This window comes from Mus caroli, unplaced genomic scaffold (assembly GCF_978045245.1).
Source record: "Mus caroli unplaced genomic scaffold, Mus_caroli_1 scaffold_3, whole genome shotgun sequence".
Lineage (NCBI taxonomy): Eukaryota > Metazoa > Chordata > Mammalia > Rodentia > Muridae > Mus > Mus caroli.
Window position 1 is genome coordinate 103,034,041 of NW_028227258.1, and position 26,665 is coordinate 103,060,705.

The 26,665-nt window shown below is 40.0% G+C and overlaps 2 protein-coding genes across 13 annotated transcripts in view; one reads left to right on the plus strand and one right to left on the minus strand.

The window, feature by feature from the left end:
• The window catches only part of Med12l (mediator complex subunit 12L), a 311,786-nt gene that overhangs the window by 43,251 nt on the left and 241,870 nt on the right, over positions 1 to 26,665 (minus strand). For 9 of the 11 annotated variants that reach the window (XR_015046737.1, XM_085835872.1, XM_085835870.1 and 6 more), the window contains 17 exons: positions 24,549 to 24,680; positions 20,275 to 20,502; positions 19,363 to 19,504; positions 17,780 to 17,900; positions 17,312 to 17,413; positions 16,536 to 16,649; positions 12,846 to 13,045; positions 9,321 to 9,509; positions 8,706 to 8,780; positions 8,403 to 8,593; positions 7,480 to 7,641; positions 6,119 to 6,230; positions 4,986 to 5,075; positions 3,832 to 3,941; positions 3,470 to 3,605; positions 2,534 to 2,695; positions 524 to 886 (listed from right to left, as the gene is read on the minus strand). Coding sequence is in view for 10 of the 11 variants with exons in the window: in XM_085835872.1 (XP_085691998.1) it covers positions 524 to 886; positions 2,534 to 2,695; positions 3,470 to 3,605; positions 3,832 to 3,941; positions 4,986 to 5,075; positions 6,119 to 6,230; positions 7,480 to 7,641; positions 8,403 to 8,593; positions 8,706 to 8,780; positions 9,321 to 9,509; positions 12,846 to 13,045; positions 16,536 to 16,649; positions 17,312 to 17,413; positions 17,780 to 17,900; positions 19,363 to 19,504; positions 20,275 to 20,502; positions 24,549 to 24,680 (2,629 nt within the window). In the remaining variant the exon portion in view is untranslated. The remainder of the gene's footprint in view (positions 1 to 523; positions 887 to 2,533; positions 2,696 to 3,469; positions 3,606 to 3,831; positions 3,942 to 4,985; positions 5,076 to 6,118; positions 6,231 to 7,479; positions 7,642 to 8,402; positions 8,594 to 8,705; positions 8,781 to 9,320; positions 9,510 to 12,845; positions 13,046 to 16,535; positions 16,650 to 17,311; positions 17,414 to 17,779; positions 17,901 to 19,362; positions 19,505 to 20,274; positions 20,503 to 24,548; positions 24,681 to 26,665) is intronic. The other 2 variants (XM_085835868.1, XM_085835869.1) reach the window with 2 other exon arrangements.
• P2ry12 (purinergic receptor P2Y12) overlaps positions 2,782 to 26,665 on the plus strand; it is a 45,570-nt gene continuing 21,686 nt past the window's right edge. For both annotated transcript variants that reach the window (XM_021157449.3, XM_029474963.2), the window contains exon 1: positions 2,782 to 3,045. The gene's annotated coding sequence lies outside the window, so the exon portion shown is untranslated. The remainder of the gene's footprint in view (positions 3,046 to 26,665) is intronic.

Genomic DNA, 26,665 nt, shown 5'->3' on the forward strand with positions numbered 1-26,665 from the left:
CTAAAATGTTAATTCACTGCAAACACCAATCATTCAAAATAAAATATTTAGGCATACTTATTAATAAAGGTGTTTTTAAAAGTAGAATCACATTCTTCTTTAAAAGTTTCAAATCCTGGGAAAGTATGAAGCTTATTAACTCAATAATATGACTCATTACTGAAGTTTGAAGTTAAAAGCACAGAGTGAACCAGGTGGGGCAGAAGCTGGCAGATCTCTGAGTTGAGGCCAGGCTGGTTTACAAAGCAGTTCCAGGGCAACTGGGGTTATGTAGAAACAAATCCCACATCTCCTCCCCACCCCCACCCCCATCCCCAAAGAAAGTGGTCGGTGGGAAATGAAAAGCTTTCTATCTGTCACCTATGAGAATTCATTCATTAGTACAGACACTTGTTAGGAAACTCTACGTAAGAAAGCTGCTAGCGTTCTTTGTAATGTTTCTAGGTGTAGAGTTCGGCCATGGGTTAAATCCCACACTAGGTGCCCATGATGACCCCGTCTTTTCCTTACACGCCCCACTCACATCGATGCGTGAGCTCGATTTTGTCTTACGCTTCCTTCCCTTTGTCTTCTTCTCTTCATCGGCTGTAGCTTTTCCTTGATCTGACAGCTCAGCTGATTTCCTTTCTGGTTCCTGAGAAACTGGAGACGTGAGTTCTTCCTCTTCCTCCTCAGGAGGCAGGGGCAGTGGCTCGAGGTAGTAGCTTCGGGGCTTGGGCATGGTGTGCGTGTGGTACAAAAGGAAGTGGTGCTGCTCCTCATATTTGATCACCTTCCGGTCCACACGGACAGTGCCGAACCAGGCCCAGGACAGAGGAGCTGGGTTCTTCTGACCCTCAAACAGGTCCCAGGGGGACACTTTCTGCTTCGTAGAGACCTGGAGACCCTGTGGGAAAAGAATGTTCTGTGACAACACAACCTGGCCTGTCCCCAACTCACAGGGCAAGCTTGTAAGCGTGCGGTTGGAAGGTTGGAATGAGCTAAGGGAACTCAGCAGACACGAATGTTCATCTAAGCAGTGTGAACTGGGGTTCAGGACTTTGCAAGTTCAGTTCTCCAGTGCTCTGTACCACCTGACACTCCTTGAGGCATCTAAAAGTAGTCTACAGTATTTTAGTATAAAATGACATTCTCATTCAAGTATGTTGTAGAAAATATAATTTCTCAAGTATCCTGTAAAGTTGCTGTTAGAACCATCTCAGGAATCTATTATTTTTAGTATTATACAAGATTTAAAAGTCAATATATAGTCTGCCTCTGATCGGACTCATATTCTCTTCAATCCAACCTATATGAGCTCAACTTAGTATGTATTTCATGTACATGTATGTGGCTTTCTCTGAATAAAATTTTTTGGGAGAAACTTAATTACAGAAACAGGTACAACACATATGAAGTCTTTCAATTCCAAGGTATCTTTACTGGATCCAGGTAAGGAATTCAATTTTGTTTCTGAAAAATAGAATGCTTTTATTTGTAATACTAATGGGTAACATTTCTGGGTAGCTTTGCAAGTATACCTATTTAAAGACATTTCTCCTCAAAAGGTCAGGGTACCCCGCCCCCCATGTGAGTATATCTGTTTTTGTCTGTCTTCCTCTTTAAGTGTGACTTCTTCTAACACTACCAGTAATGTCACCACCCACTGCTGTCTGCCATGTGATGAAATCGTTCTCCTGAGTAGAACTCACATCTAAATGGCTCCTGGATGCCTTCTGAAAGAAGCCCAAGTCACCCTTACTGTGACTTCTGGTTTTCCCCTCCCATGGACACACTGTTATGGCATTTGGGTTAACTCTGAATTCTGATGGCATGGCTTTCCCTCTTACCTGTCACCTTTCTTGCCTTTCCTTAAACTTTCCCCATCGGTCCTATACTTTTCTGTATAACTTAGTCTGTCAGGATGGTCTGTGTCCACTGCTGTAGGACCCCTGTTCTAACTACCTCTGCCTGTGTGACTTAAACCATTCCCTGTTGGTGCCACCACGACCTGCACGTCCCGTTGCATGTGAAAATGCATCTACTTCTCCCTAAGGGCAGGGATTCCCTCCACCATCTCCATTGCTGCAGTGCCAATGGCTACTCAGGCTGGCCTTTCTGTTATTTTAAAGAACCTTCCAAAGCGTCGTATAGAAAGCAAATGCCCATCTAATACTGCTTCTTAGAGACTATGTAGTGTTGTAACACAAGTTTTACTAAATACTGCTTACTCAGCAAATGAAAATTCTTATCAACACACATTTTCTTATATAAACATAGCTTGTTTCCTATCGTGATGTAAAATAATAATTTTATTTTACTTTTATTTCTTATACTAAGCTGTTACTTAAGTTTTTGGTAAATTCTAGAAATACCCTGAAGTCCAGATAAGCATTTTAATTGGAGATCTTTGAAGATAATGGCTTATTTTTTTTGCAATGCCAATAGCTATTGTGCTTTGATGACAAAAATTATACCACTGAAAATTAAGAAAAGTCACTTGGCTTCTATAACTAGATATATTTATATATGAGGGAAAAACATTTACTCTTGCCTGTTTTTTATCAATAGAGTCAAATCCAGCAATTTTGTTTCCCTTTGTATCGATCAAAGAACCCATGGGTTCACACGTGATGACATCGCAGGTCTGCTTTGGCAAAGGCAGCAACTGTCGAACTTTGTCAATGCTTTCTGACCTCTTGTCTCCTAGTTCTTTCTAGAAGAAAGAGAGGAAAAAAAATGTCAAAGCAAGAGAGAAGTGAGGCAAACATTCTGACTTTACAATGAAGCAAAAGCTAACAAGAAGGAAGTTCCCCAGTGACACATTTCCTATTTTAGGGCTAGTATGTCTTTAGTCCTTAGCACAGTCTATGGAACAGCTGCAAATTGGACTGGTGAAATGTTTCATTTCTTCTATTCAAGTAGAAAATCAGGGTGCACACAAAGGCAGTCTTGTTCTCCATGACAAATCAGAGTGCTGAAATGACAAAACGCCAGTGTCATTTGCTGTCACACAGCAGGAGCTGCCGCACGGACACTTTCCCGTATCCAGGGTCACACCGCAAGGTAACCATCAGCTTTTTTTACTGTAACGTCTTCAGATTATATATTTGCAATGTCTATTTGCCGTTCATGTCCAGGACTGTTAGTGGATTTACAAATTCAATGCAGAGCTCATTTTTTTTTCCCACTTCCATGTGTAAATCCAAGCATGGGTTCAAAGGAAATCTGACACTAGAGTTTTGGTTAGATATCTGATAATGCATTTTTAAAATCCTTAAAAATTAAAACACATTTTATTTGAGTACACCTTTTCAGAGAAAAACTGTTCAAATACAATGCTTGTAATTTTGAAGGACTGACAGAGTAGGCACAATAACAAATAACCACAATCTGTTGAATCAGCTACACATGTAGATTAATGAGGAGGAAATTAGACAATAATCCATAAACAACGTGATTTCAGAGTAGAGGCTGATCACAAGCTTACTTTCAGTTTCTTTACTAAATTCATGTATGCACGTTTGTTCTCTTCTGATCCCCCGGGGGAAGCATTTGATAGGTCAGAAGCCAAGGTCCCATTGATTAAAACACCCAGCATGTCAAGAACCGTTGTGAATAATTCACTGAGAAGAAAGAAAACCCCATTTTATTCTTAGAAACAAAACCCGGACACATAGAATTACCTAAGCATTTCTACTGACAGTGCTAAGTTTTTAATGACAGCTAAATCAGTAAGCGGCAGAATTTCCTGTCAGTATGCAAAAGCTTGTACCATGCATGCATGCAGGGGGAAAAAAAAGGTATAAAATGATAAAAAACAAAATAAAACAAAACAAAAACCCAACATACTTGTTAGTGTGCATGTCAACAGTTCCCGAAGTAATTATCTGGAGGAGTAGGAGGGCCCAGTCGGTGGTCCCCTGCGTGCTCCGCTGTACCGTGTCAAACATTCCTCCTACCTAGCATACAAAATACAATAAAGATTTTGTATTGCTACCCCTAGTACCATATGTGCCCAAATGTTGATTTGTTAAACCAGAAGTGATGTTAAGAACTGGTTCTTGCTAGCCACACTATGGATTATCCTATAACCGTCGCCTCTAGCTATGTGGTTATCACGGTTTATGGTTCTTTCCACAGAGGCTAGGCATTCAAAACTTAACAGAAAGTGTAACACTTGAATGTGGGCAGTCACAAAATTAGCTTTCTTTTCTCATCAGTCTCTCATGGTATTTAGTTTTAGACATAACTGCAGTTAAACCTGAATAGCATCAAAACTCTGTCTCATCACCTTCAATTGTGTGATATTCGATTATTATTGCGTCTGAGCCTGCCACTATAATATCCCTGGAGATGCCCTTTAACGCAGAAGGAATGAGGAGGAGGAGAAGGTAGTGTCACAGGTCTACCAGCTCCTGTGAGAGGTCAGAGTGCTGAAGGTGAGGTGAACAAGTGCCCAGGGAGGTCAGAATTGCCAAAAGCCAGAAAAGCAATGGCCCAGGGCAGGGTCAGGATATATCAAGAGGAAATTTAAGGGAACACAAAACATGCTGAAACTTTCAGATTTCTGTAAAATATTCTTGTGAGGTTTGTCCTTTTTTTTTCTGATCAATTTAACAGAATGTCTTTGAGAAAAATTGAGAGTTGACAGATTTCTATGGTTGTAAAATAAAACACAGGGAAAGCCAACACTCCTATTAAAGGTTTGACGGACCTCCCCTTAGCACTGCACAGGAGGAGGAGGGGAGATCTGCCAGACGGAGCCTCTACTCCCTGGTAGAAAACACAAAAAGGTGCTTAAAACTCTACTGTCTAGAATTCAACCCAGACAGGAAGGATGGCAGCTAAGGAAACAGAAGGTTTAAGAGAAAAGGAAGTAGGTACAGAGTGAGAAAGAGGAAGGCTTCCCTTTGTCATGCAGACTCTGTCCACAGATGTTGAAAGCTGGTATTACTTTCACACAGAGAGAGGTGTGACAGAAATGGGTCTGCCACAGTCCTTACCAGATTCAGGCGGAGCTGTAAGGCCTCATGCATCATCTGACGGGCTTTCGTATCATCTTGGTATCTTTCTTCCCTCCAGTTACTCAAAATCTAAGATTGGGAACAAACAAAGAATAACAACAGAAATCCCTTTGTTCTTTGCTATGATGACTTTTACAGGTTTAAAATGAAGCTCTACAGTAACAGCTAACACTTCTTAGCTTAAACATTAACAGTTATTATTATTTTTTTTACTCTTCCTCTTCTTCCAGACAGACAAAATCCCAGTTATTTTATAATTTCCTGGGTAGCTGGGAGAAGAGAGTCTTACCTACACACACACACACACACACACACACACACACACAGAGAGAGAGGGAAAAAAGCCAAACAGATATGCCTATGGCAAGAACAAAGGGAGGCAAGGTAAACTGAGACTCGCAGAAAGGGCAGAGCTGGTCTGCTTAACATCTGACAGGGATCCTTCCAGGCAACAAAAGAAGGAAGCACCCAGCCACCTAAACCAGAACACTGGCACAGCCCACAGAGGCTTGAAGGAAAGGATAAACCCACTGGAAGAGACAGCAAATGCCCAATCAGGAGTGGCTCTATCAGTTCAGCCCTGGCATTTGTAGTCTAGGTATGAAGAGAACCCTGAGTGCTTTGTATTTAAATGGCTCCCTCTGGAAGCTAGACAGAGAAAAGACCTGTCCAAAGTGTGGGTGTGATGACAAAGGAAACCGAGTAAGCCTGGTGCCCTTGTGCATGTCATCAGCTCTCGTTTAATGCCACCAGGCAGGGTTCACCTGACTTTGTGTCAGGATAATCCAACTCACAAAACCAATCTGACATCTTTCCTTGATTCCTTGCTTCTAGGTAGGCCCAACAGAGATCGGTAAGCTAGCTGCTAAGCAGTGTGCAACAACTTACTTTTATAGTCTTTACATATCTCTCAATGCCTAATTAGTATAAGCTTTGCTGGCCTTCTGGTGACCATGATGCTAGGCAGAATGGGACATGGACTGTGTTTCTTAGCATCTCAGTGACAGAACATTAATCTAATGTCACATTAGGACACTATCATGAAATCACAAAAGGGAAATAATGAATACCATCAGAAAGATACTGGCCGAGTTTAGTACTCCACACTTTACCTGATTGACTTGATTCTGCAGAGATGTTAGGAGGCCTTCCCGTTGCTCATCTTGCCCCTTAAGGCAGGTAAGGACCAACGAGAGGAAAGGTTGCTGACTCAAAAGAGACATGCTGCAAAGGAAGTATTAACAGAGCTAGTTAGAAAGAATGGCTTGCCCCTGCTGCAACAGCTGCTCTTTCCAGTAGACTCACTCACTGCTCTTGTTTATTTACGACTACATAAAGGACAGGGTGGGAAAGCACCAGAAAACACTTGGGAAGGTGACACCTTCCTGTACTGGCAAGATTAAAAACCACTGGTAAAGCTTATAAATGACAATTCTCTATTGCTCTGGAAGGGAATCCCAAAGCAACAGAAATGTACAGGGTATGTGATGAACTTGCTTTCTGTTACTAGGGGGAAATTTTTAAATATACAGGACAAAGAATATAAATGTATGCAGAGAAAAACAAAACAAAGAACAAACAAAAAATACCGGAGAAATTGCTCAGAGAAAACTCTTCCTTAGGAAGTGGTTCTCTGTGAACCTTGACTATTTCGGAGGCCTGTGGTTCTTGGCTGTATATTTCTCAAAGGCCAACAGCAGAGTCTGGTAAAGTTAGGGGGGAGCACAACAAGGTCTGAGGCCTCCAAAAAGCAAGATGCTTGCTAGAAACACTGTGTGCCAGGCCCCGACACTGCCCAAGGCCTCCGCTGGAAAGGGGGCAAAATTCTATTTACAATGTTCATGTTAACAAGGTATCTCCCATTAGAGAACATTGGGCAAACTGATTGATATAGTGAAAAGAACATTTTCCTAAAGAACAGGTCTATGCCAAAATGTCTGAATCAGGAGCCGTGTAGGTAGCCAATAAATACTACCAGTTGTGGTAGTATTATTAGCTCTACCTTTAAGTTTATAGAATGAAGAAATTATGACTGTTCTCTTTAAAACTTCTTGGACTTCAAATGTATAGTATGAATATTCATCCTCAATACGATGATCTGTTCTTCAAAAACAATGATGTGAAACCATTTCTTGGGCATGAAATAATGAAATAGTTTTGGCAGTTGTTATGGCTAGTTTTTAATCAAGAATCTACAACAAGGTGCCTAAATTTAGAAAATCAGTAATTATTTCAAGGTCTAGCAGGTCAGAATTAACAACAAGCCCGTGTACTTCAATAGCTTTGCAGTTATTTGGACACACAGGCAGGGATGGGACCTGGTGCCCTATACAGATCCTTGCTAAACAGAGAATTGGCCGTTCTACAAGCCCCACCCTGTGGAGGTGGCTGCGATGTGACTGTGATGGAGGCTTCTAGGCTTCCTCCTGGTCCTTCGGATGCCAGCCTTGACGAGAGGCACCTGCCAGCGTACCTTTTCTGCTTCTGCCTATCTCTTTCCTTCTTTGAAGAGGAACCCAGGTGCTGCCCCTTCTCCAGCTCTTCCCCAGCGGCTTTCAACACTCTTCCCTGCACAGATGTTGGCAGCCTGGCGATGAGGGGGGCCACCAGCCACACACCCCTGCGTTCAGAGGAACTAAAATCAGAAACAGGCGTTACACCCGAGCACGCAGCTGCCTCTGCTCTCACAGACGATGCAGACGCCACAGTCAAACACAGGTGCATAAGGCACAGACTAGAGTTCTCATTTCATGTCTGCACCTTCTCCTTTTGCCAAAGACCAGGCATCTGCTGACGCTTTATACCCACATCTGCTGAGGAGTAAAAGGTGCTCTTCTGGAAAGGCATTTTTGCATTGTAAACTGTTTTCAGTGACTCGTGGATCCTGCCTTTCTGACCATGAAACACCATATGTTCTCTCTATGAACACTATACGTTTCAGTCATGGGGATGATATGCAATGGAATTGTGTTCAAGCTAAGGAATAAGCGATCTTTAAATTCTAAAACCCCCTATTTACCTTTTACCAAAATGATAACATGCAAACCAATCTGTCTTTCATGATGAAATGCAAATTACTGTATTTGTACAAAACTATCATTAAAGACACATACATAGTGTGTTATACTTAATGAATGACCCAAAGACAGAGATACTACACATCAAACTTAAGTCCATCTGTGTCACTGAGGTATCTGGACCTACAACAAAAAATGTAACGTGCCAAGACATCACTCACCCCACTTTTCCCTCCTACCTGGCTGAGTAACAGGAACTGTCACTTGTAAGTTATTATTTCCCTTACATTTCCTGAAGCTTAATAAAAAATGAATTATGCTAATCAAGACTATTGTGACATATGAAATATCAACGGTAGTCCAACAAAACTATAAATACCTTAAGAATGTCTTTATTCCATTCTGTCTTGTGCTACTTGGATCAACGCTTCCAATAGTGTTTGGGTTGAAGAGGCTCATGCCGGAATTGGAGGCATTATTATTTAGGTCTGCAGACTGCTGGAACACTTCTATCGTTGCCTTTGCGATATTGTCCAGCAAATTATTCATTTCGGCCACAGAACCAGAGCTCTAGTGTCAGGAAAAAGAAAGCTAACTTGTCTACACACTTCTTGATTCTCAAGCACCAATGACATTCTGCTTTTCTATTCAGTTCACACGTGTGCTGTCAATATATACTCACAGGGTCCTTCAAGCACTGTTTGATCATGAGCTGGAGCTCCAGCCAGGACTGTCTCAACGTCCACTGCTCAAGATTCTGGAGAAAATTCAAAGAATTGTCACATTGAGAATACTGAATGTATGCTAACACAGCCTTACAGTAATTAATACTCATACCCAGCGAGGAAACTCACAAGCCTTAAAGACTTCCAATCCGATGCCTGATAAAAATGAACATGCACAACAAAGTAGATTCAAGCATCAAAATATGTTCACCAACAAGCCAGGAAGTAGAAGTCAGACAAGTATGGCTTCTCTCAGAATCCATTTACCAATTAGCCAACCTCACTCCAAAATGATGTATCTCTTAAATAACACATTTAAAATTGAGCTATCATGAATACTATGTATCAAGTAAATATACCAACTGACTTAAAATACCAGTATATGCCCTTTGCTACTGACTGTATCTACTGAGTAGCCAGCAGTGGCAATGTCACTGTAAAGAAAATTACAGAAGGAAACAAAAGTCAGAATTAAAAGCAAGGTCAAAAACAATAACAGTAACAAAGTAGTTCTTTGAAGAATCACATTGTGATGGATGGCCTGACCAGCATCCCTGGAATGGACCGCTTACCTGAAGAATGCGCTTAATGTGCTGTCTTTGCAGGTTGTCCCCCTCTGTACACTCCTTAATGCCATGAGGATAACAGATAAGCTGCAACAATTTCTGTGCTTGCATGTTTGAAAGCACGGGGTCCAGTATCAGCTCTTTGTCTGTACACAGTCGTTCTGGTTCTTTTAAGCAGTGTTCTCCCACCCATTCCTAAAAACAAGCCGGCAGTTAGACTGGCACACAATGATTCTACCTGGCTGTTGATTTTATTCTCTTTTTTCAGGGTAAAATGATAAAAGGTTAGTAAAGACAATCTAATGAAATGGAATTAATGAAAAAATGGGTGGAGAAAAGCTGGCATGTAAATATATGCTGGTTCTTTTGTTACTGTTCTATTTTTCTTCGAGACAAGGTCTTGGGTATTGCAGGATGACCTCTAAGTCACTATGTAGTCAAAAATAGCCCAGATTCCTTCTGCTCTGTCCAGTCCTGGGATAACAGGCCTAAACTTAATGCCATGTCTTCCTGCCTACCAGAGCTTTATCAAATAAGCCACATTGTCAGCTAATGGGAAAGTTTCAAAACAAAATTATAACACCTGACGTCTTTTTAAGAAACCCAAGGAGGGGAGGGCTTGAGTTAAACCAGAAACCACTCAAATCTGTGGGACAGAGTTAAAGTTGGGGATTTTTAAAAAATAAGGACTTACTCTAAGGTACTATTTTGTAACCAGGTTTTTGTTTATTTGTTTGCTTTGACTTAATATTTAGGGACAACAATTTTATGCTTCACATAATTTTCACAATTCTTATGTGATATATTCTGCTAAACAGGTAAAGTGTATAAACATTTAGGAGGTTACTTCTTTTGACACTAACCTCTTTCTTTACCATTTTTTCTTGTATTAAATGGCGTTAAGAAACTGTCAGTATCAGAGCTCAATCTGAACCCAAAGCTGTTTCAGATGAAGTCTCCCTTTACACTGGGTCAGCTGCTCAGCTCTGGGTATTTACTGAAGTTACAAAATCCCATGTTCTATATTAACTGCATTAAATCAACCTCAGACCAAGGCACCCAGATACAGTGCGTTGCTTTTCTAGGTATCACATTATTATTTACTGGCAAACTGATTAATGGTTTTCTGTTTTTGTGTTGTTTGTTTTTTGTTTTTGTTTTTGTTTATTGGATACTGGCACTGTAGGGCAGGCCAGAGGCTTCCCATAGGGCCTGCAGCAGAGCCTCTTGGGACACTAAACCTGGCCAGCTCCATCTGGTTCCAGGCATCTAGAGAACCATACACAGTCCAGTGGCACCACTGTGTGCTGACAGTTAGGGACTGATCCACAATGGCCATCAATAGCTGTAAAGCCAGTTAAACTTACCGCAGTCAAAACAAATCTAAGTAATCGTGCATTTAATACACGCTACAAAAATATGTAATATACAGCATTTTTAAAATAAAAGATTTTTGAAAGTATGGAAAGATAATCAGAAGATACTGAAGCTAGTCATCTGAGCAGAGCCAGATAGGAAGAAGGCAACAGGTGAGGACAGGTTATTGTGTGTATTTTTATGAGAGCTTTTGAATGTATGCTATGATACAAACATTAGATGAAACCCAAAACAGACAAAACAAACAAACAAAAAACAAAAACAACTACAAACAAAATAAAACAAAGCAAATAAAAGTGATTCTAAATTTAAAGAAAGACTATGTTCACCATAAGTGAGACAACTGTAAAAAATATTTTCCTTTATTTTTCCCTTCCCCTGTTTCTCCAAATAATGTTTGAATGCATTATTATAAACCCTTCAGATAAATGAACCCGCAGTGCTCTCAGAGCCCCTTTTCTTAATGGTGTATGTATAATAACTCTGAGACCATGCTAGCTGCTGTATGGGGGACAAGGCAAGAAAGTAATTACTAATGTGAAGCAAGAGAATATAAAATACAGCTTTAAAGTATTAGATTAGAACTAGAAGTATCAATATGAATTTATAATCACACACATGCACTCATGTGTACACATATGCTCACACATGCACATGTATACAAAGGCTCACACATGCGCACGCACCGCTCTGTCTGCTGGGAGAGTTCAAAAACAGTGATACTCGATAGCAGTGGGGATTTATAACCCTGACCTTGCTTTCCCTTTTTAGTGTGTGCATGCGTGCCTGTATGCATGTGTGTATACACACTGAACATGATGGATAATGCCCATGTGTGAATGTGTGTAGAGGACAGACATTGATGTCAGGTATCTTCTTATATCCTTGCCCACCTTATATAACAAGAAAGCATCCTTTAGATGAACTCAGAGCTTACCTATTTAGCCTGGTTACCCTAGGATCCTGTATCTCCATTTTCTGAGTTCTGGAATTACAGGAGGGCTGCCACAGCCTGCCAGTGCATACATGAATTATAGGGATCTCAATTCTAGGCTTTATGCTAGCACAGCAAGCATGTTACCATTGATCTATCCCTCAGCCCTCAGGCTCTGCTTTCTGAGTACCAGTCTCTTCACAGGCAGAAATGGCACTCCTCAGAATGGCTGATTATAACTATGAGGCAAGGAATATGGGGGACGGGTAAAGTAAGGCAATAGTTCTCTAAAAGGATAGAAATATTCCAATTACAACAAAAGGTAGGATGACGGATTGCTAATATGCCAGCTTGAACGAGCTGGACATTAAAGAAGCTATAGGCAATGTATTTTATATCCACATAGATAACTAAATAAATTAATACAAATGAACAATAACATAAGAAGAGTCTTTGTAGAACATAAATTGGTCATGTGGAGGAACAAGAGGAACTCAGAAGAAAAACACAACATTTTGCAGCCATCAGAGTAAAGACAAGAATTACAATGGAGTCTTATGAGGAATGGGGTGTGTAACAAGGATCAGAATATTTGCATCATCTCAGAGCATCTTTCTAAAGATTACTAGTTAACTGAGAGCAAAGCATACTAACACTCTAGTGGATCCTGAATGTTTAGATGCCTTCATCACAGCTAGCATCACCTACTGGTGAAGAGCGCAAATGAGTGCAATCAGTAGTGGTCACCTAAATAATATAGTTTCAGCTCTAAACTCTCCCCGACTCCAATGACCTGAAGTTAATCTCTAGACCCTTATGCAACCCTAACAACACTAGAATAAATCAGAAAATCCCCTAGAGATGGGGAAAAGATTATTGCACCAAAGTTTAAATTATGATTTTTATTAACTAAACTTTGGTTGTAACAAGAAATGAGAATGTAAGTATTCAGAAGTAAAGCAGAGAACCAAAGAGAGATGGGACAGATACAACCATCTACTTGTCACCTGTTGAGAAAAATACAAAATGTCTAGAATTAGTGAATCTGTATAAAGGATACACTAAAAGTCTCCATTATCACAGCTCTTTAACAAATTTGAAATTATTGAAAAAAAAAAGGGGGGACCACTTAAATACAATAATAAAAAAATAGTGGATAGTTGCCTCCCCAAAATCAGGTACATATTCAAAGTAGAAGCCATTTGAAATTGGACGAGTACCTGCTGGCAGATCGTCCTCAGTACGTATCTAGCATATTCTCTGAGATTGGCAGTTTCTATGGAAATACTTTTCCCATAGGATTTTGAGTTCTGCGAGGTGGCCCAGGCATCTTCAGCGTTCCCATCACGTCGTAAACCCCTCATACCGAAGTCTTCATTCTTCAACGTGTTGACATTGTTACTACCAATTTTGGCATCGCCTAAATAGCAGAATCACAGAATCAAAGTCACAGACATTCAAAATATTGCCCCAAATATGTAGTAAGCAAATTAGGCTAGGTTTCAGGGACTCGAAAGGTGTGAATACTGTCACTTCTACATAGCCAGTTGTCCAATGACAGTACGGGTAGATCAAGAAATACATAAAAGGAAACAAAACCATTGGATATGGAGAAAAGTCAAAGGCAAGGTTCACTCCTTCTTTTGGTTTACATAATTTAATGCTCTTTTGCTAGCTTTGAAAGAGCCATTATGGCTGGCACTTAATAACCCAAACACATTGCATTCACCAAAACTTCAGGCATGCATGGACTCAAGTTTATCTGCGTTATAGACAAGAAAATCTACAGCATCCAGCATAGACCTTACCTGACCAATCTCTAATACACTGAGTAAGATGAAGCTAAGGAAGGTATTTGTCTCCCCAAAACACTCAGCAGGGTATACTTGGATGAAATAAAACTCTCAACAACAGCAACAAAAAAAGTGTGTGATAATTTGGTAGTGAAATTGCCAGACAGCAGCAGAGACTTCAGACTTTTGCCTCCTTACCTATAGAAATCAAAACAAGCTTTGACAAGATGATTTCCTGAAACCAGAGGCTGACTTCGGGGGAGGCCTCATGGAGTAAAAGCAAGCCCAGATCAATGCAAAACCACAAGCAAACAAAACCAGCCAAAACAAACAAACAAACAAACAAACAACAACAACAAAACAACTTAAAACTCAAGGCCAATCCCCAAAAGGTTTTGACTCTGTTGAAAACAAAACAAAACAAAACAAAACAAAACAAAACTCTTTTCTGGGGAGGAAGAGTAATCAAAATGTCCTAATAAAAGTCTACTTTCAAAAATCTTAGAAGCAGAGGGGCTAAGGCTGTCACTCAGTGGCAGAGTACTTGTCTACCATGGGTGAGGCCTTAGGCTCTATCCTCAGCACCAGCAGAACCACCACACATTAACTAAGCAGAAACACAATAGGGATAAAAATAAGCAAGACATCTCAACTTACCAATGTGTTTTCATACACTCATCACATACCTTAACATATAAAACCTAGTAGCTGTACCCATGAGAGTTTAATTTAATTCAACAGCACTTTTCAAAATTAGCAGACACGTGTATTCTCTACACTTAGATGATGTAGATATCTATCTCTATTTCAAGTTAAAGTACTATGCAAATTAGGAGCAAAGTTCACGATAATAGTCCTATTTTCCTGTCTTAAGATATATTTGGTAGCTAAGAGTTGGGAGAAAATTGGATAAAAGCACTAGAGTGGATAAGGCAAGAGGCAAAAATAAGCTCATTTCTTAGACCCCTTGTAGACCTCCATTTACTTTGGATATGGGGGACTGAAGTCTGTGTAACTATGCTAGAACCTCTGCAATTGTGCAGAAAAAAAAAAAAACAATCAGAATATTCTATGTGAATCTGTCTAAGGCTTCACTGGCATATAACTGTGCTGATTATAATTTTTCAGGCCAAGAACCTCCCACATTATTTGAATATGTGAAAAGTCTGGTAACTTCACTGGGATTAGTCCAGCTCTGCAAACAAAGGGTTCACTGTCGAGATGAGACTCATCTTGTGGGTGCCACTGAAACATGTGGTGGGCATTCATACTTCCAACATAAGTTTATTGAAAATATATTTCTTACTTTCTCTGATGAGACTTAAAAATATCTAAAGAGAAATCTAATTCCTGTCTTCATGACCCCAATGATTACTAATCAGTAAAGTGGACCAGCTCTCCTTACCCTGGCTGAAATCAGCAGTTAGTATTGGCTGTGTAATATTTTAAGGCCCTAAGCTCATTCTTCCCCCTTCCTAGATCTCTCTCCTATTTTCCTAACTAGTCATTTCCATGATCCTTCTAAAAAAAAAAAATCCAAAACCAAGAAAAGAAAATCTAAACAACATAATCAATAAAACAAAACAAACAAACAAACAAACAAAAGCAGAATACACTTTCTGTTGGCTAACCATTCTGGGGCATGGGGCTTGCTCTGGAGTGTGGCTGATATAAATAACATTGTATTGGAGAAAACTGAAAAGATTTGTATATTCATTTTCATGTATATTCTTTTAAATTTATTTTTAAAAGGCTGCTTTATAAACACTGCTATTATTCTTTGCCATGCACAAATACCATTTGTCAAGCAAGGCAAGGCTATATTTTTATTTGTGTTATCCAAGGCTCACCTAAATGGAAACCTATCTATCCTGTAATTCTGTTTAAATCATGAACTACTTTATAACATGATGTGGCAACTATTTGTTTGGTTATGGCCAAAATGAGGTACCCAAAGTTAAAAGTAGGCAATATTGGAGTTCTCCTAATCATTCAAATGCTTTATGATTTATATAAAAATATCCTGAGGTGTCACCCTGCCGATGAACAGAAGGCAGCACTATTACTCTTGTTAAATGTGTATAAGTAAGAATGTATAGGGAATCTTGGGCATCGTGAATCAGAGGAAAAGCCTGTGCCCCTCCTACTGAACATCAGCAATACAAGCATCACTGCAGCTCCATTTGCTTAATAAAAACAACATGGCAGAGAATACAAACTTGTTCAGAGTCACAGCAGACGGAGAAACACGAAATTAAAATCCAGGTTTTCTTTGTTTTTGCACCTGGAATATAATCTGGCTGAAATGTAAAGCTTTTATTAAAAATATGAAGTACAATTTCTGTCAGTAAATAAAGGCAAACAATCCTGTGGAACTGAGGACCTGATTTACATCAAAATGAAGAAGCACACAATTATAACCAACATGCAGTACTTATATTACAGTCCCCCCAGGGTCACCGTAGTTAAGAGACAGAATCCTTGAAGTTCCCATTACTTGGGCTTAGGGAAAGCCAACCAATTTTTTTTTTCCAGGACAAACAAGCAAACAAAAGATATGTTTCCATTAACATTGCTTAAAATTTACAGTGCAATTGCATATGCCAGCAAGATTTTGCTGAAGGGACCCTGTTATAGCTGTCTCCTGTGAGGCTATGCCAGTTCCTGGCAAATACAGAAGTGGATGCTCACAGTCATCTATAAGATGGAACACAGGGCCCCCAATGGAGAAGCTAGAGAAAGCACCCAAGGAGCTGAAGGGGTCTGCAACCCTATAGGTGGAACAACAATATGAACTAACCAGTACCCCCAGAGCTCATATCTCTAGCTGCATATGTAGCAGAAGATGGCCTAGTCAGCCATCAGTGGAAAGAAAGGCCCCTTGGTCTTGCAAACTTTATATGCCCCAGTACAGGGGAAAGCCAGGGCTGAGAAGCAGGAGCAGGTGGGTAGGGGTACAGGACAGGGGAGCTTTTGGGATAGCATTTGAAATGTATATAATGAAAATATCTTTAAAAAAAAATCTCATAGCTTAAAAAAAAATTACAGTGCACATAAATTATTTTTGCCTCCACTTCCGGTGATTAGCCAAGAAGCTAAAGGCCAGGAGAGTCTTACCAAGCATCATAATTGCCTTTAAGACAGCAAAAACTGCTCCCACTTCTATGCTGTTGTGAGCTGCAGCTAAGAGGTGTCTATCACAAGATGATCTTATTCCGGGGAAAGGTTTGCCTACAAAAACAACAACAAACCTTCAGTGGCCTCTTCATTGCCATTAACCATCTTCTGCAATCATTCACAGTCAGTAAGACTTTTCATTGGTTGTTTGTGGGCACTTAATTGACATGTTTGCATTACCTGATGCCCCACAGAAACACTGCCAGTATTCTTACTTAACCTTTCCTCTTTAATTATTATTAAAACAACGTTCCTATTCCTCAAAGAGATGCGGTCCAAAGATTAGCAGGATTCCCACACAGATGCATCCATCTCTATATGGAAATGATTTAGCACCAGACTTCACTAATACCCTCCATCGCCTCAGGAAAGATAAATAAATGAGTTGTCATCCGCTTAAGCTGAGATGGCATGGCTCAGAATCAACACAGGGTATACAAGAGACTGAGACTTCCCACCAGCACACTATTTCCTAACAGCCCAGGCATTTTTATTGTTTATTAATTCCTCATTTTTATTTCCCAATATATCCGCATATTACATCATGGAAGGTGCTGACAGCCCTTCAATGGCATGATCTCACTCCTCCGTCATGTGCAGCTCAAGCCCATGAAAATCAGGGAGGAAATGACAAACTCGACAGCTCACTTGGTCACAGTAGAACCAAAAGTGCCCAATAAACCCCAAAGCAGAGCTTTCTCTTGAGGTTAGCTCACCTGTTGCCTGAGGGAAAAAGCAGGCCTGGGGGGCTCTGAAGAGGTGAAGCAGGAGGCGGCATGTCATCCTTGCCCCGGGCTCTGCATCCGCATCTCCACAAGCTGCAAAGAGGAGGAGGTTTTAAAACAAGCTTCCTCACATACTCCACAACAAGCTTTTCGGGTTTGCTACTACTAACATTTCTGTAATATATTAAATAACCCTTCTGTTTAGTAAGGCCATTAGTTATATCATTCTGAAGAACCTTCATGCTGCCTTACACCCCGTATAAAGCAATGGCAGTTTCCTGTCCCAGAGTTCAGTGTCACTCTGCATAAAACAGCTACTACAGCTCTACCATCTCTTGCAGGTACAATGCCATCCCACAATGCACACATCCTTAAAAATGGCCCTTTCCCTGTTCTTAAGAGGTAACAGGTGACTACCAACCAGGAAACAATAGCAGACACAGCTCAGGACCAGCTTACCTGCTGCTAGGAGAGAGGGAAGTGCGACGTGTTGCACGACATCTTCCAGGGAGAAACACTGTCGTGCTATCAGGATAGCAATGAAAGTAGCTAATGAATCATGGAATGAAAGGTCACTCACCTTTAAGAAAAACATTGACAGGTTTTAATACCCAGCATCCTTTAATGCAATATCAAAGACCTAAGAGAATACCAGCAATACCAATAAGATCTCAAGTCTCCATATGAACCATCAGAGGGAAAAAGACTTGGGATTATCTTCTTAGGCCTATTGCTACTATGATAAGACAAAGCACGTTTACTCATATTCTAGTGTTCTAGGTAGATGTTGGCCTTTAACCTGTCAGTTGCATGTGCATGCAACTGAGAGAAGACAACACAAGAGCAAAATTGAGATGCTAATAAAAGGTGTATCATAATTGATGCTTGCCAATGGAATACATACGCCATTTATGGGAAAGGCAGGAAGGAGAAGGTGAAGCCTCTAGCAGGAAAACAGGACCCACTAACACCTGAACCTTCTTTCCTGTCACAACTAATGCATTTTTTTTTTAATGAGAGAGGATTCATTTAAAAGAACTCTGAAAGTTTTCAATTGGCTGCTATATTTAAAAATGAAAAATGAGAGAAAGGAAGAGGAGAAAAATTAGTTCAGCTACAGGGAAATCTCTACATTCCAGATCTCACAAAATACTAGAAGAAAATACTAAGAGGACACAATTACCACAATAGCAATCTTCCTAGTGACTGGTACTAGGTGCAGCAAGTCCCAAATATGTATTTCAGAAAAAAATAACTTAGGTCTTTGTTGGTGTGGAAAAGCAGCCTATTATTAATGTATTTTGCACAAATAATATCTTAATCCACGAAATGTGGATAAGGAGGCAGGCCTGTCCATTCAGCACTGAAGCAGCAGAAAGAGGAAATAAGCCTTCAGTATTACAATTGTCAAGTTTCTTTAATAACATATAGAGCTCTGACAAAGATCACCCCAAGCAATGATAAAGGCATAAATGGATAGAGAATCTACAGAGATGTTTAAGGAACGAATATCTCTCTCTCTCTCTCTCTCTCTCTCTCTCTCTCTCTCTCTCTCTCTATCTATCTATCTATCTCTATCATGGGTGCAACATGGAAGACAAGGAAGTCATGGAACATGATTTGGGCAATCATTCCATCACTCTACATGCCTAGCCTGAGAATACTGAATATCCTGAGTCTGCACGTGGATTTTCTTATGCAAAAACAACAAAATCAATACACTTAGACTTAAGTATATGCTGGTTCTCCTCATGCATGAAATGTTTTATATACTGTGGTGAGGGATCCACGCTGCAAAAAAACGAAGCAGCTGAGACAGTTCACATTTAAAACCTTAGCTGCTGGAAATCAGGAAACAGGGAACACACTGGAATTCCTTCTGTTGCATCTATCTATTTTGTTTTATTTTAATTTATTGAATTTGTGGTATTGAACATGACTTTTGGAACTAGAGAGACACGTTGCTGTGTTAGAGTTGAGTTTATTAAGCAGTAAAAGATTAGTAATAGTAAAGTAGGAATTGATAAGTTAAGAAGACTCACATCCACTGTGCAAAGGACGTCGTTAAACCCCCACACGTGATTTGAAGAACAACAAAGAGCCTTCAGAACCCCCAGCCACTCCGAACTCAGAACTGTACAGCAGGCAGTTAGCTCAGAGGAGAAATTGGCTATGTCATTTATCCTGGGGGGAAAAAAAAGGAGAAGAAGATAGCAGAAAGTGAACCGGTACAAACAAGAAATTATTACACCTAACCCTCAAGAAACTGGAGGCCCCAGGGAGTTTCGAGGTCTGCTGGGGTGGGGGTGGGGGTGTGGAGGAGGTATGGGCTGTGAAACAGTCGGAGGGTGGACCAGGAGGGGAATAAAATCTGAAGTTTTTTTTTAAAAAAAGATTTAATTAAAAGAAGGAATATATGAAAAAAACAAAATGATTACACATGGTTTGTTCACTGAATACATACTTCATTATCATTAAGCATCACTTTAGATTTAAGGATATAATACCCTCTTGTATTTATACAAGGTATAATTATACACAGCAACATATAATTATAAGAAGTGAATTAGCATATTTTTGATTCTCTGAATAAATCCTGTCTACAATTTTACATTTTATAGGAATCGAAAGTTAAGGACACAAGCCTGGGGATATTCTGTGAGCAAGATCCTGGAATCAGTCGGTAATAACACCAGGATAAATAGTTAAAGACATTACGTGACATAACTAGGCCAAGTTCATATCAAAAGATAGTGCTGTCTTTAAAATTAGATATGCTTTTCAAAATGGGTCACCCATAAAAAATGTCTACAGCCAAACCAAGAACCCCAAAGCCATGATATCTCAGGTTAAGTGTTTAGTTAGAATAGAGCGGGGTAGAATCAGAAATTACTAAAGGAACTCCAAAGCAGCTTGCACTAGATAGCTGCTGCCCTCAGGGTAAAGCAGCTCACCGGCCGGCATCCTGGTGTCCCATGCACACATTCATGAGGGTGTTGCACACAAAGCTGTACCGGTTGGCAGCATTGTCATTGAGGATCTTGCCCAGCATTGAATAGTTGATGCTTCTTGCGGAGGGATTCTCAATAAAATCCATCATAAAGTCTGGATCCCAGCGTAAGTTGGAATTTGCAGGCATCACATTAGTGTATATGGTCTGCTTTACTTTTGAACAGGCACTACTAAGGTTAGAAAACGACAGTTAAAAAAGGGGAAAAAAAAGAACAAAGCAACCAAGAAAAAAATCACTTCACTTATAGACATGCTAAGTGGCAACTACTCTAAGACTTTCCTAGACCATCTCTATCCTACCATTACTAATATCAAAATCTTTGTAAACCAGCATTGGTACAATATCTGAGATAGAGTAATTGCTTAATGAAGAGATTTTTAATTTATAGATGGAAACAAAAACCAATGTATTTACTGAGCCTTCTAACAACTGTTTCTTTCTTAAGAGTAGTTGTAAAATGTTATAACCTAAAAATAAAAATGGGTCCAATTACACACAAGGAAAAATTCAGTGTTTTAACTCCGAACGTAAGCCTTAAACCCTATTCCTTTGGGTGTAGTATGCCCAGTAATAGCCACTGTGCCAAAGCTACTGTGAGCTCTAAGCTACAGCTGGGACAAGAGGAGGTAAAACTCTGTGTAGCTCATGCTCTCCTAGGGGAATACAGATGATACATCCTATAGTGTGAAGAAACTTACAACATGCCAAATGGAGAGGGCTGTAAGTTCCCACCTAGCTGGGCATGTGCCCTGAACAAGGAAGCAAACACATTTTAAGAACTGAGTGTTTTCAGTGGGCAACATCTGAACAGATATGGAATACTGGAAATAAGAGAAATTAGAATGTATTCTCCAATGTTTCTCTGCAGACAAGACGAGCAGTGGTGTAATCCCAAGCTTTTGATTCCATATGAGCTCGGCTCTTTGTGTGCTCTTGGTTTGTACAGTAAATCCACAAGCAGAAACCCATTTCCTGCTCAAGAGCTTTACTATGTAGTACAATCTTTTGGACCAAAATCCTGGCAGATGAAGGTTCTGTCATTAGAGTGACACATAAATCTCCCCGATTAAACTGCAGAAGCGTTTCTTCTTTTCCTTAAGTTTTGAGATCTACTCCACTCTGCTGTCAAATTCAGACTTCTCTGGAGAACCTCTCTGGCGGGCATCCTAGCTTCTCTAACTTCTGAGTCTCTGCACCTTTCCTTTCTAGACTCTTTCTCTTCTTTATCCCACTTCCCAAGAGGAGCCTCTCTGTTTTGATAAGATGCTGGCTGCCACTGAGAATGTGTTCTCATTCTTCCCACTCTCTGCTGCCCACGCGTGGGGAACTGAGCCAAAAATTCAGGCATGCTCCTTCTGTAACTGTGTGTCTCAGGAAAACCTGATAGAGTAATGAAAGCAACGCATGCCTTGAGGTCAGAAAAACTTGTTTTAAATCTGAGCTTCATCAGTATGTCAAAAATAATCGGGAACAATCATTTGTGGCTAAGGAAACTCACTCTTCTTCCCAGGATAATGACAATTCAAAACTTTAATGGAAAAACTATCACAGTTTTGTGGCACACAGAAGCTCAAGCAGCAGGAGATGTGGTTAGTGTGACCTGTCCCTCAAATTTCCTCCCTACACAAAGTTACAGGGTGTTAGTTAAAACTGTTACAATGTTTAATTATTATTGTACTAACCAAAACCTCGCTGAACATGTAGCTTCTCTGTCAATGTTTTTCCTAACCTCCAAACAGGCCTCTGACTGTACACTATGCCCAGAGAGCTGCACTCCTTTTCCGTTTCCTGTTGAGGACTGTGCATTCATTATCTGTGATGCCTCTCCTCCTGGTGTTAAGAGCACTTTAGTCCACTGGTAATCACTTAAAAATAAATCCTGTGCACTTAACGAACTCACTTAGACCACCTGGTACTACATTGTAAGAATAATAGGGGCTGCCCACCATTGAAACCAGGGCTGTTGCAAAAAAAGCCTATCTTTGAGAAGTGTAAACTGAAAACTCAAAATGAAGCAATAGAAGAAAATGAAGTATTTTTATTGTTACTTCATTCAAATATTTCACAAAGGGCTATTTTAAATCAAATGGTAACATTTTGTCAGTTTTATTTATTAACGCCACTCATATTTTACCAACAGCAGTGCAACAGTGTTAACAGTAGTGTAGATAGATTGCTTTTGTGTAAAATATAATATTATTGGGATAAAAGAGAAAAATATAAGCTCTCAGGAGATCTGCATCCCAGAGAGGAGCCAAACTACTATATATATATATATATATATATATATATATATATAGAGAGAGAGAGAGAGAGAGAGAGAGAGAGAGAGGACCAGCCAATACATAGGTTTGCAGAATGACTGAGAATGGGTTGTCACTGAACACAAGGCTGTCAGCAAGCAAGGCCACAGACACTGTGTAACAAGGCACAAGGACTACACGGAGGAAGAGAGCCAGAGCAGCAGTAAGTAGTCAGTGCTCTGGGTGTGAGGACCAGAAGGGGTTTCTGGAGACTGAAGAGAATACACTAAAGGAAAGGAACACAGGAGAGATGGAAGCCAAAACACCTCAATGTCCATCAGAGCTGTGAGTTTGATGCTGCCTAGATGACAACCATGGGTGCCTCACAGTCATCCCTGGTTGAAAGAGTCACCTCAGCAGATGTGCTGAGAATATGCTATAGTGAGTCTGAGTAAAGGCAATGAAACCAATGAGAAGGACTCTGCAAGTTGGTCCAAGCAAGAGATGCCTATGATGGCCGTGACTGGGGTATTGAAGAGAGGTCAAATGTGATCTATACATGGAAGTCAGAGCTCATGGTATTTCTAAGCAAACTGAACACAGAGCAAGGAGGAGCAAAGAAAACCATTACTGACATGTCTTGTGGATTTCAATACCCTCTGCCACATTATTTCCTCCTGTAACTTCCCAATAGGCACTTAATATCTGGCACGTGATGCTATGCAACACATGAAAGGAACTGGGGACAATTCCCCAACAGACACTTATATCTGGCACACACGATGCTAAGCAACAGATGAAAGGAACTGGAGACTCTATTTAAACAGACAAGAAAGTAGAGACACAAATGAAGCAAGCTTGCAAAAATCTCTGAAAGAATATTCAAAGTGAGGTGAAAGCAAAGGCAAAATGCAGAATGTTTGTACTCAAGAAACTGTAACCATGGTTACACAAACAGCTATGTGCACTGACACGAGGCTCTAACTTCTGCAAAAATTACTTTGGTATAAGCTCTGAGTCAGAGTTCTGAGAAGATAAAAGTACAAAGCTTCTAACACTAAAAACTATTGGACTCGTTTTTAAAATGTTCCCCAAGAAACACAATTAATGGACAGGAGTAAAATTCTTGGCAGCAGAATGGCTGTCATCTCAAGGCTTGCTAACAAGCCGGTCAGTTGTCCATAATCAACGCACGTACTCTCACATCATGCCGCGAACATGGGGATTTATCACAGTGTAACTCAGTTGAGTAAAAACAGGCCATGCAAATAACTGCTTTTAATTCGTGTTGGCTAAACGGTATTTAGAGAAGTGCTAGCCTTCCATCTAAAGCTCATTCATGCACAGGCAAATGATTTGCTAAAGACTAAACCGATTTTAAAAAGAGAAGAAATAAAATTTAAAATACCAGGTTGGGAGGTGGTATAAAATTACAGGTATAGAGCCTTAAAGAATCACTAGGAAGGGGGAAGATTTGCAACTTTGTGACCCAGAAAGAGTGTGGAAGTCAATGTAGCAGGAAAAGCCTGCTAAAAAGGCAAGGACATGACAAAGAGGACATGACACAAAAGCATTATGAGACTTTCAAATTTTCAATTATATTTTAAATCAAAATATAAGCATATGCTAGATTTTTATCATGACTTCAATATGGCTCATCTAGAACTTCTAAAAGAATGTGAAATCTTAAGTAAGAGACCCTTTCACAGGTGTTGTACAGCTTGTCACCTAAAATCACTGTTATGTACATACGGAAAAAAAAATTTTGTACTTATTATCATTAAGTATTTTAGTATCTGTCTAAATGAGTCTCGGGTAGATCAAACACTTCAGATTGGCTTACATCAGTACATAGGATATAAACCACAATCAGACCATTAACAAACGGAGGTGTGATCATGATGGAAGTATAATCATGTCTGTAGGGCTTTTTGTTTTTTCGTTTTTTGTTTTTTTACTTTTTCCTGCTCACCTAAAAAGGTCTCCAAATTTACTTCTGAGGTGGCTGCAGGATACATAGAGGTCATAGAGGTAGGCCAAGATACATCTCTCTGGGGAAGAACATTCCGAGGGGTTGACAACGTGCTTCACCACACCACACAACCTGAGGACAGAGACACAGGAATAAAAAAGTCATGTCTTGATAGTATGTGAATAGTAAGTAATGAATTCTTTAATGTCTACCCAGCACTTAGAAGTATGTATCAAACATAAAAAAGAACTTGATTGCTCATAAAAATGTGAAGTTATTAAATATCAATTCTTGTTACACTGAAGACTAGAAAAGCTTTAAAAAAAAAACCCTCAGAAACACCACTTAAAAGAAGCATATGTAATGAAATGAATTCTCCACACTGCAATTGACACTCAAAACTCCATCACTTAGGCTGCTTTGACTAGAAAGAAAGAAAAGGCTAGGCAGAGAAGTTTAAGTCAATGCAAAGTTTCACAACTTCCATCAGGTGACACGGACTGCCGAGTTCACTAGTTTGGAAAGAAGTGACTCTTCAGTGCAGGAAATCTGCCGAATTTGAGGAAGCCATGGTTTGGAGTCCCATTCCTCTTGTCTGTACTACAGACAAATTTATCTTGGCTTAGCTTACATAAGAAGATGAAAATTCATTCTCTGTAGAGGCATCCTTTATAATAATGCCAGCCTTTCAAGAGTACCAACACCACAGCCACTTTCTTCCCTTCCAAACCATGGGTTCTTCTGTCCATACAAGATGGCCATCAGTATGGCATAGAAGACAACACCTGTGGCCCATCCATACACATGTCTGACTCCACCACCACCCTGTATCCGACACAGGACTCCACATAACATGTCACCCATAGTGTCACCAATGGCTGAGACTCTGAAAAGAGTTTAATAATAATCCTCCATCTTACCACCATCACTGCACAAAGAAGGCTATTAGGTGAAGTGGCCTGAACAGAGAAAGGAAAGGGGAGACTGGGTGCTTAGTGGACCACTCTCCATTATTCAGAAGATAAGGAAAATCAAGAGGTGGTAGTCTGCAATGTTCAGGCCCACTAAGGACAGGCGTTCTCCAGCATCAGAGATGGATGCCAGGAAAATAAGGAACTGCTTTGAAGTATCCCAGGTAGTCTGAAGGGATGTCACCTGATGGGGCACTTGGTGATTATAAAGGAGGACGACATGCTGTTTGTCTGGGTTACCTCACTCGGGATGATTTGTTGTTGTTATTATTCCATCCATTTGCCTGCAAATTTTATGATGTCATTTTTTTTCTAACAGCTAACTAATACTTTAATATATAAATGTACCATATTTTCTTTATCTAGTTTTTGGTTAAGGGACATCTAGGTTATTTCCAGTTTCTGGCTATTATGAAGAAAGCCACAATAAACATAGTTGAGCAAGTGTCCATGTGGTAGGAGGCAGCATCTTTTGGGCATATGTCCAGAAGTGGGTCTTGAGGTAGATTCTGAGAAACCACCACAGTGACTTCAATAGTGGCTGTACAAGTTGGTGCTCCCACCAGCAATGGAGGAGTGTTCCCCTTGCTCCACATCCTCACCAGCATGAGCTGTCACTTGTGTTTTTTTGTTTTGTTTGTTTGTTTGTTTTACCATAGCGATTCTGACAGTATAAGATAGAATCTCTGGGTCATTTTGATTTGTATTTCCCTGATGACTAAGGATGTTGAACTTTTTTTTTCTCAGTCATTTGATATTCCTCTGTTAAAAGTTCTGTTTAGAACTGTACACCATTTTTAAATTGGATAATTTAGTTTGCTGATGTTTAGTTTCTTGAGTTCTTTTATATATTTTAGATATAAGCTCTCTGTTAGATAGAGTTGGTGAAAATCTTTTCCTGTTCTGTAGACTGCTGCTTTGTCCTATTGAGGTGTGTACTCACTTATAAGTGGATATTAGCTGTAAAGTAAAAGACAATCACGCTACAATCCACAAACCCAGAGAGGCTGAGTAACAAGAAAAGACATAGGGACCTCCCTGTGCAGAGGAAACAGAAGATTTTGCAAGGGACTGAGGGTAGATGGGCATGGGAACAGGAGGGATCAGGTGTGGGGGGATGGAGTATTAGGAGAGAGTACTGGGAAA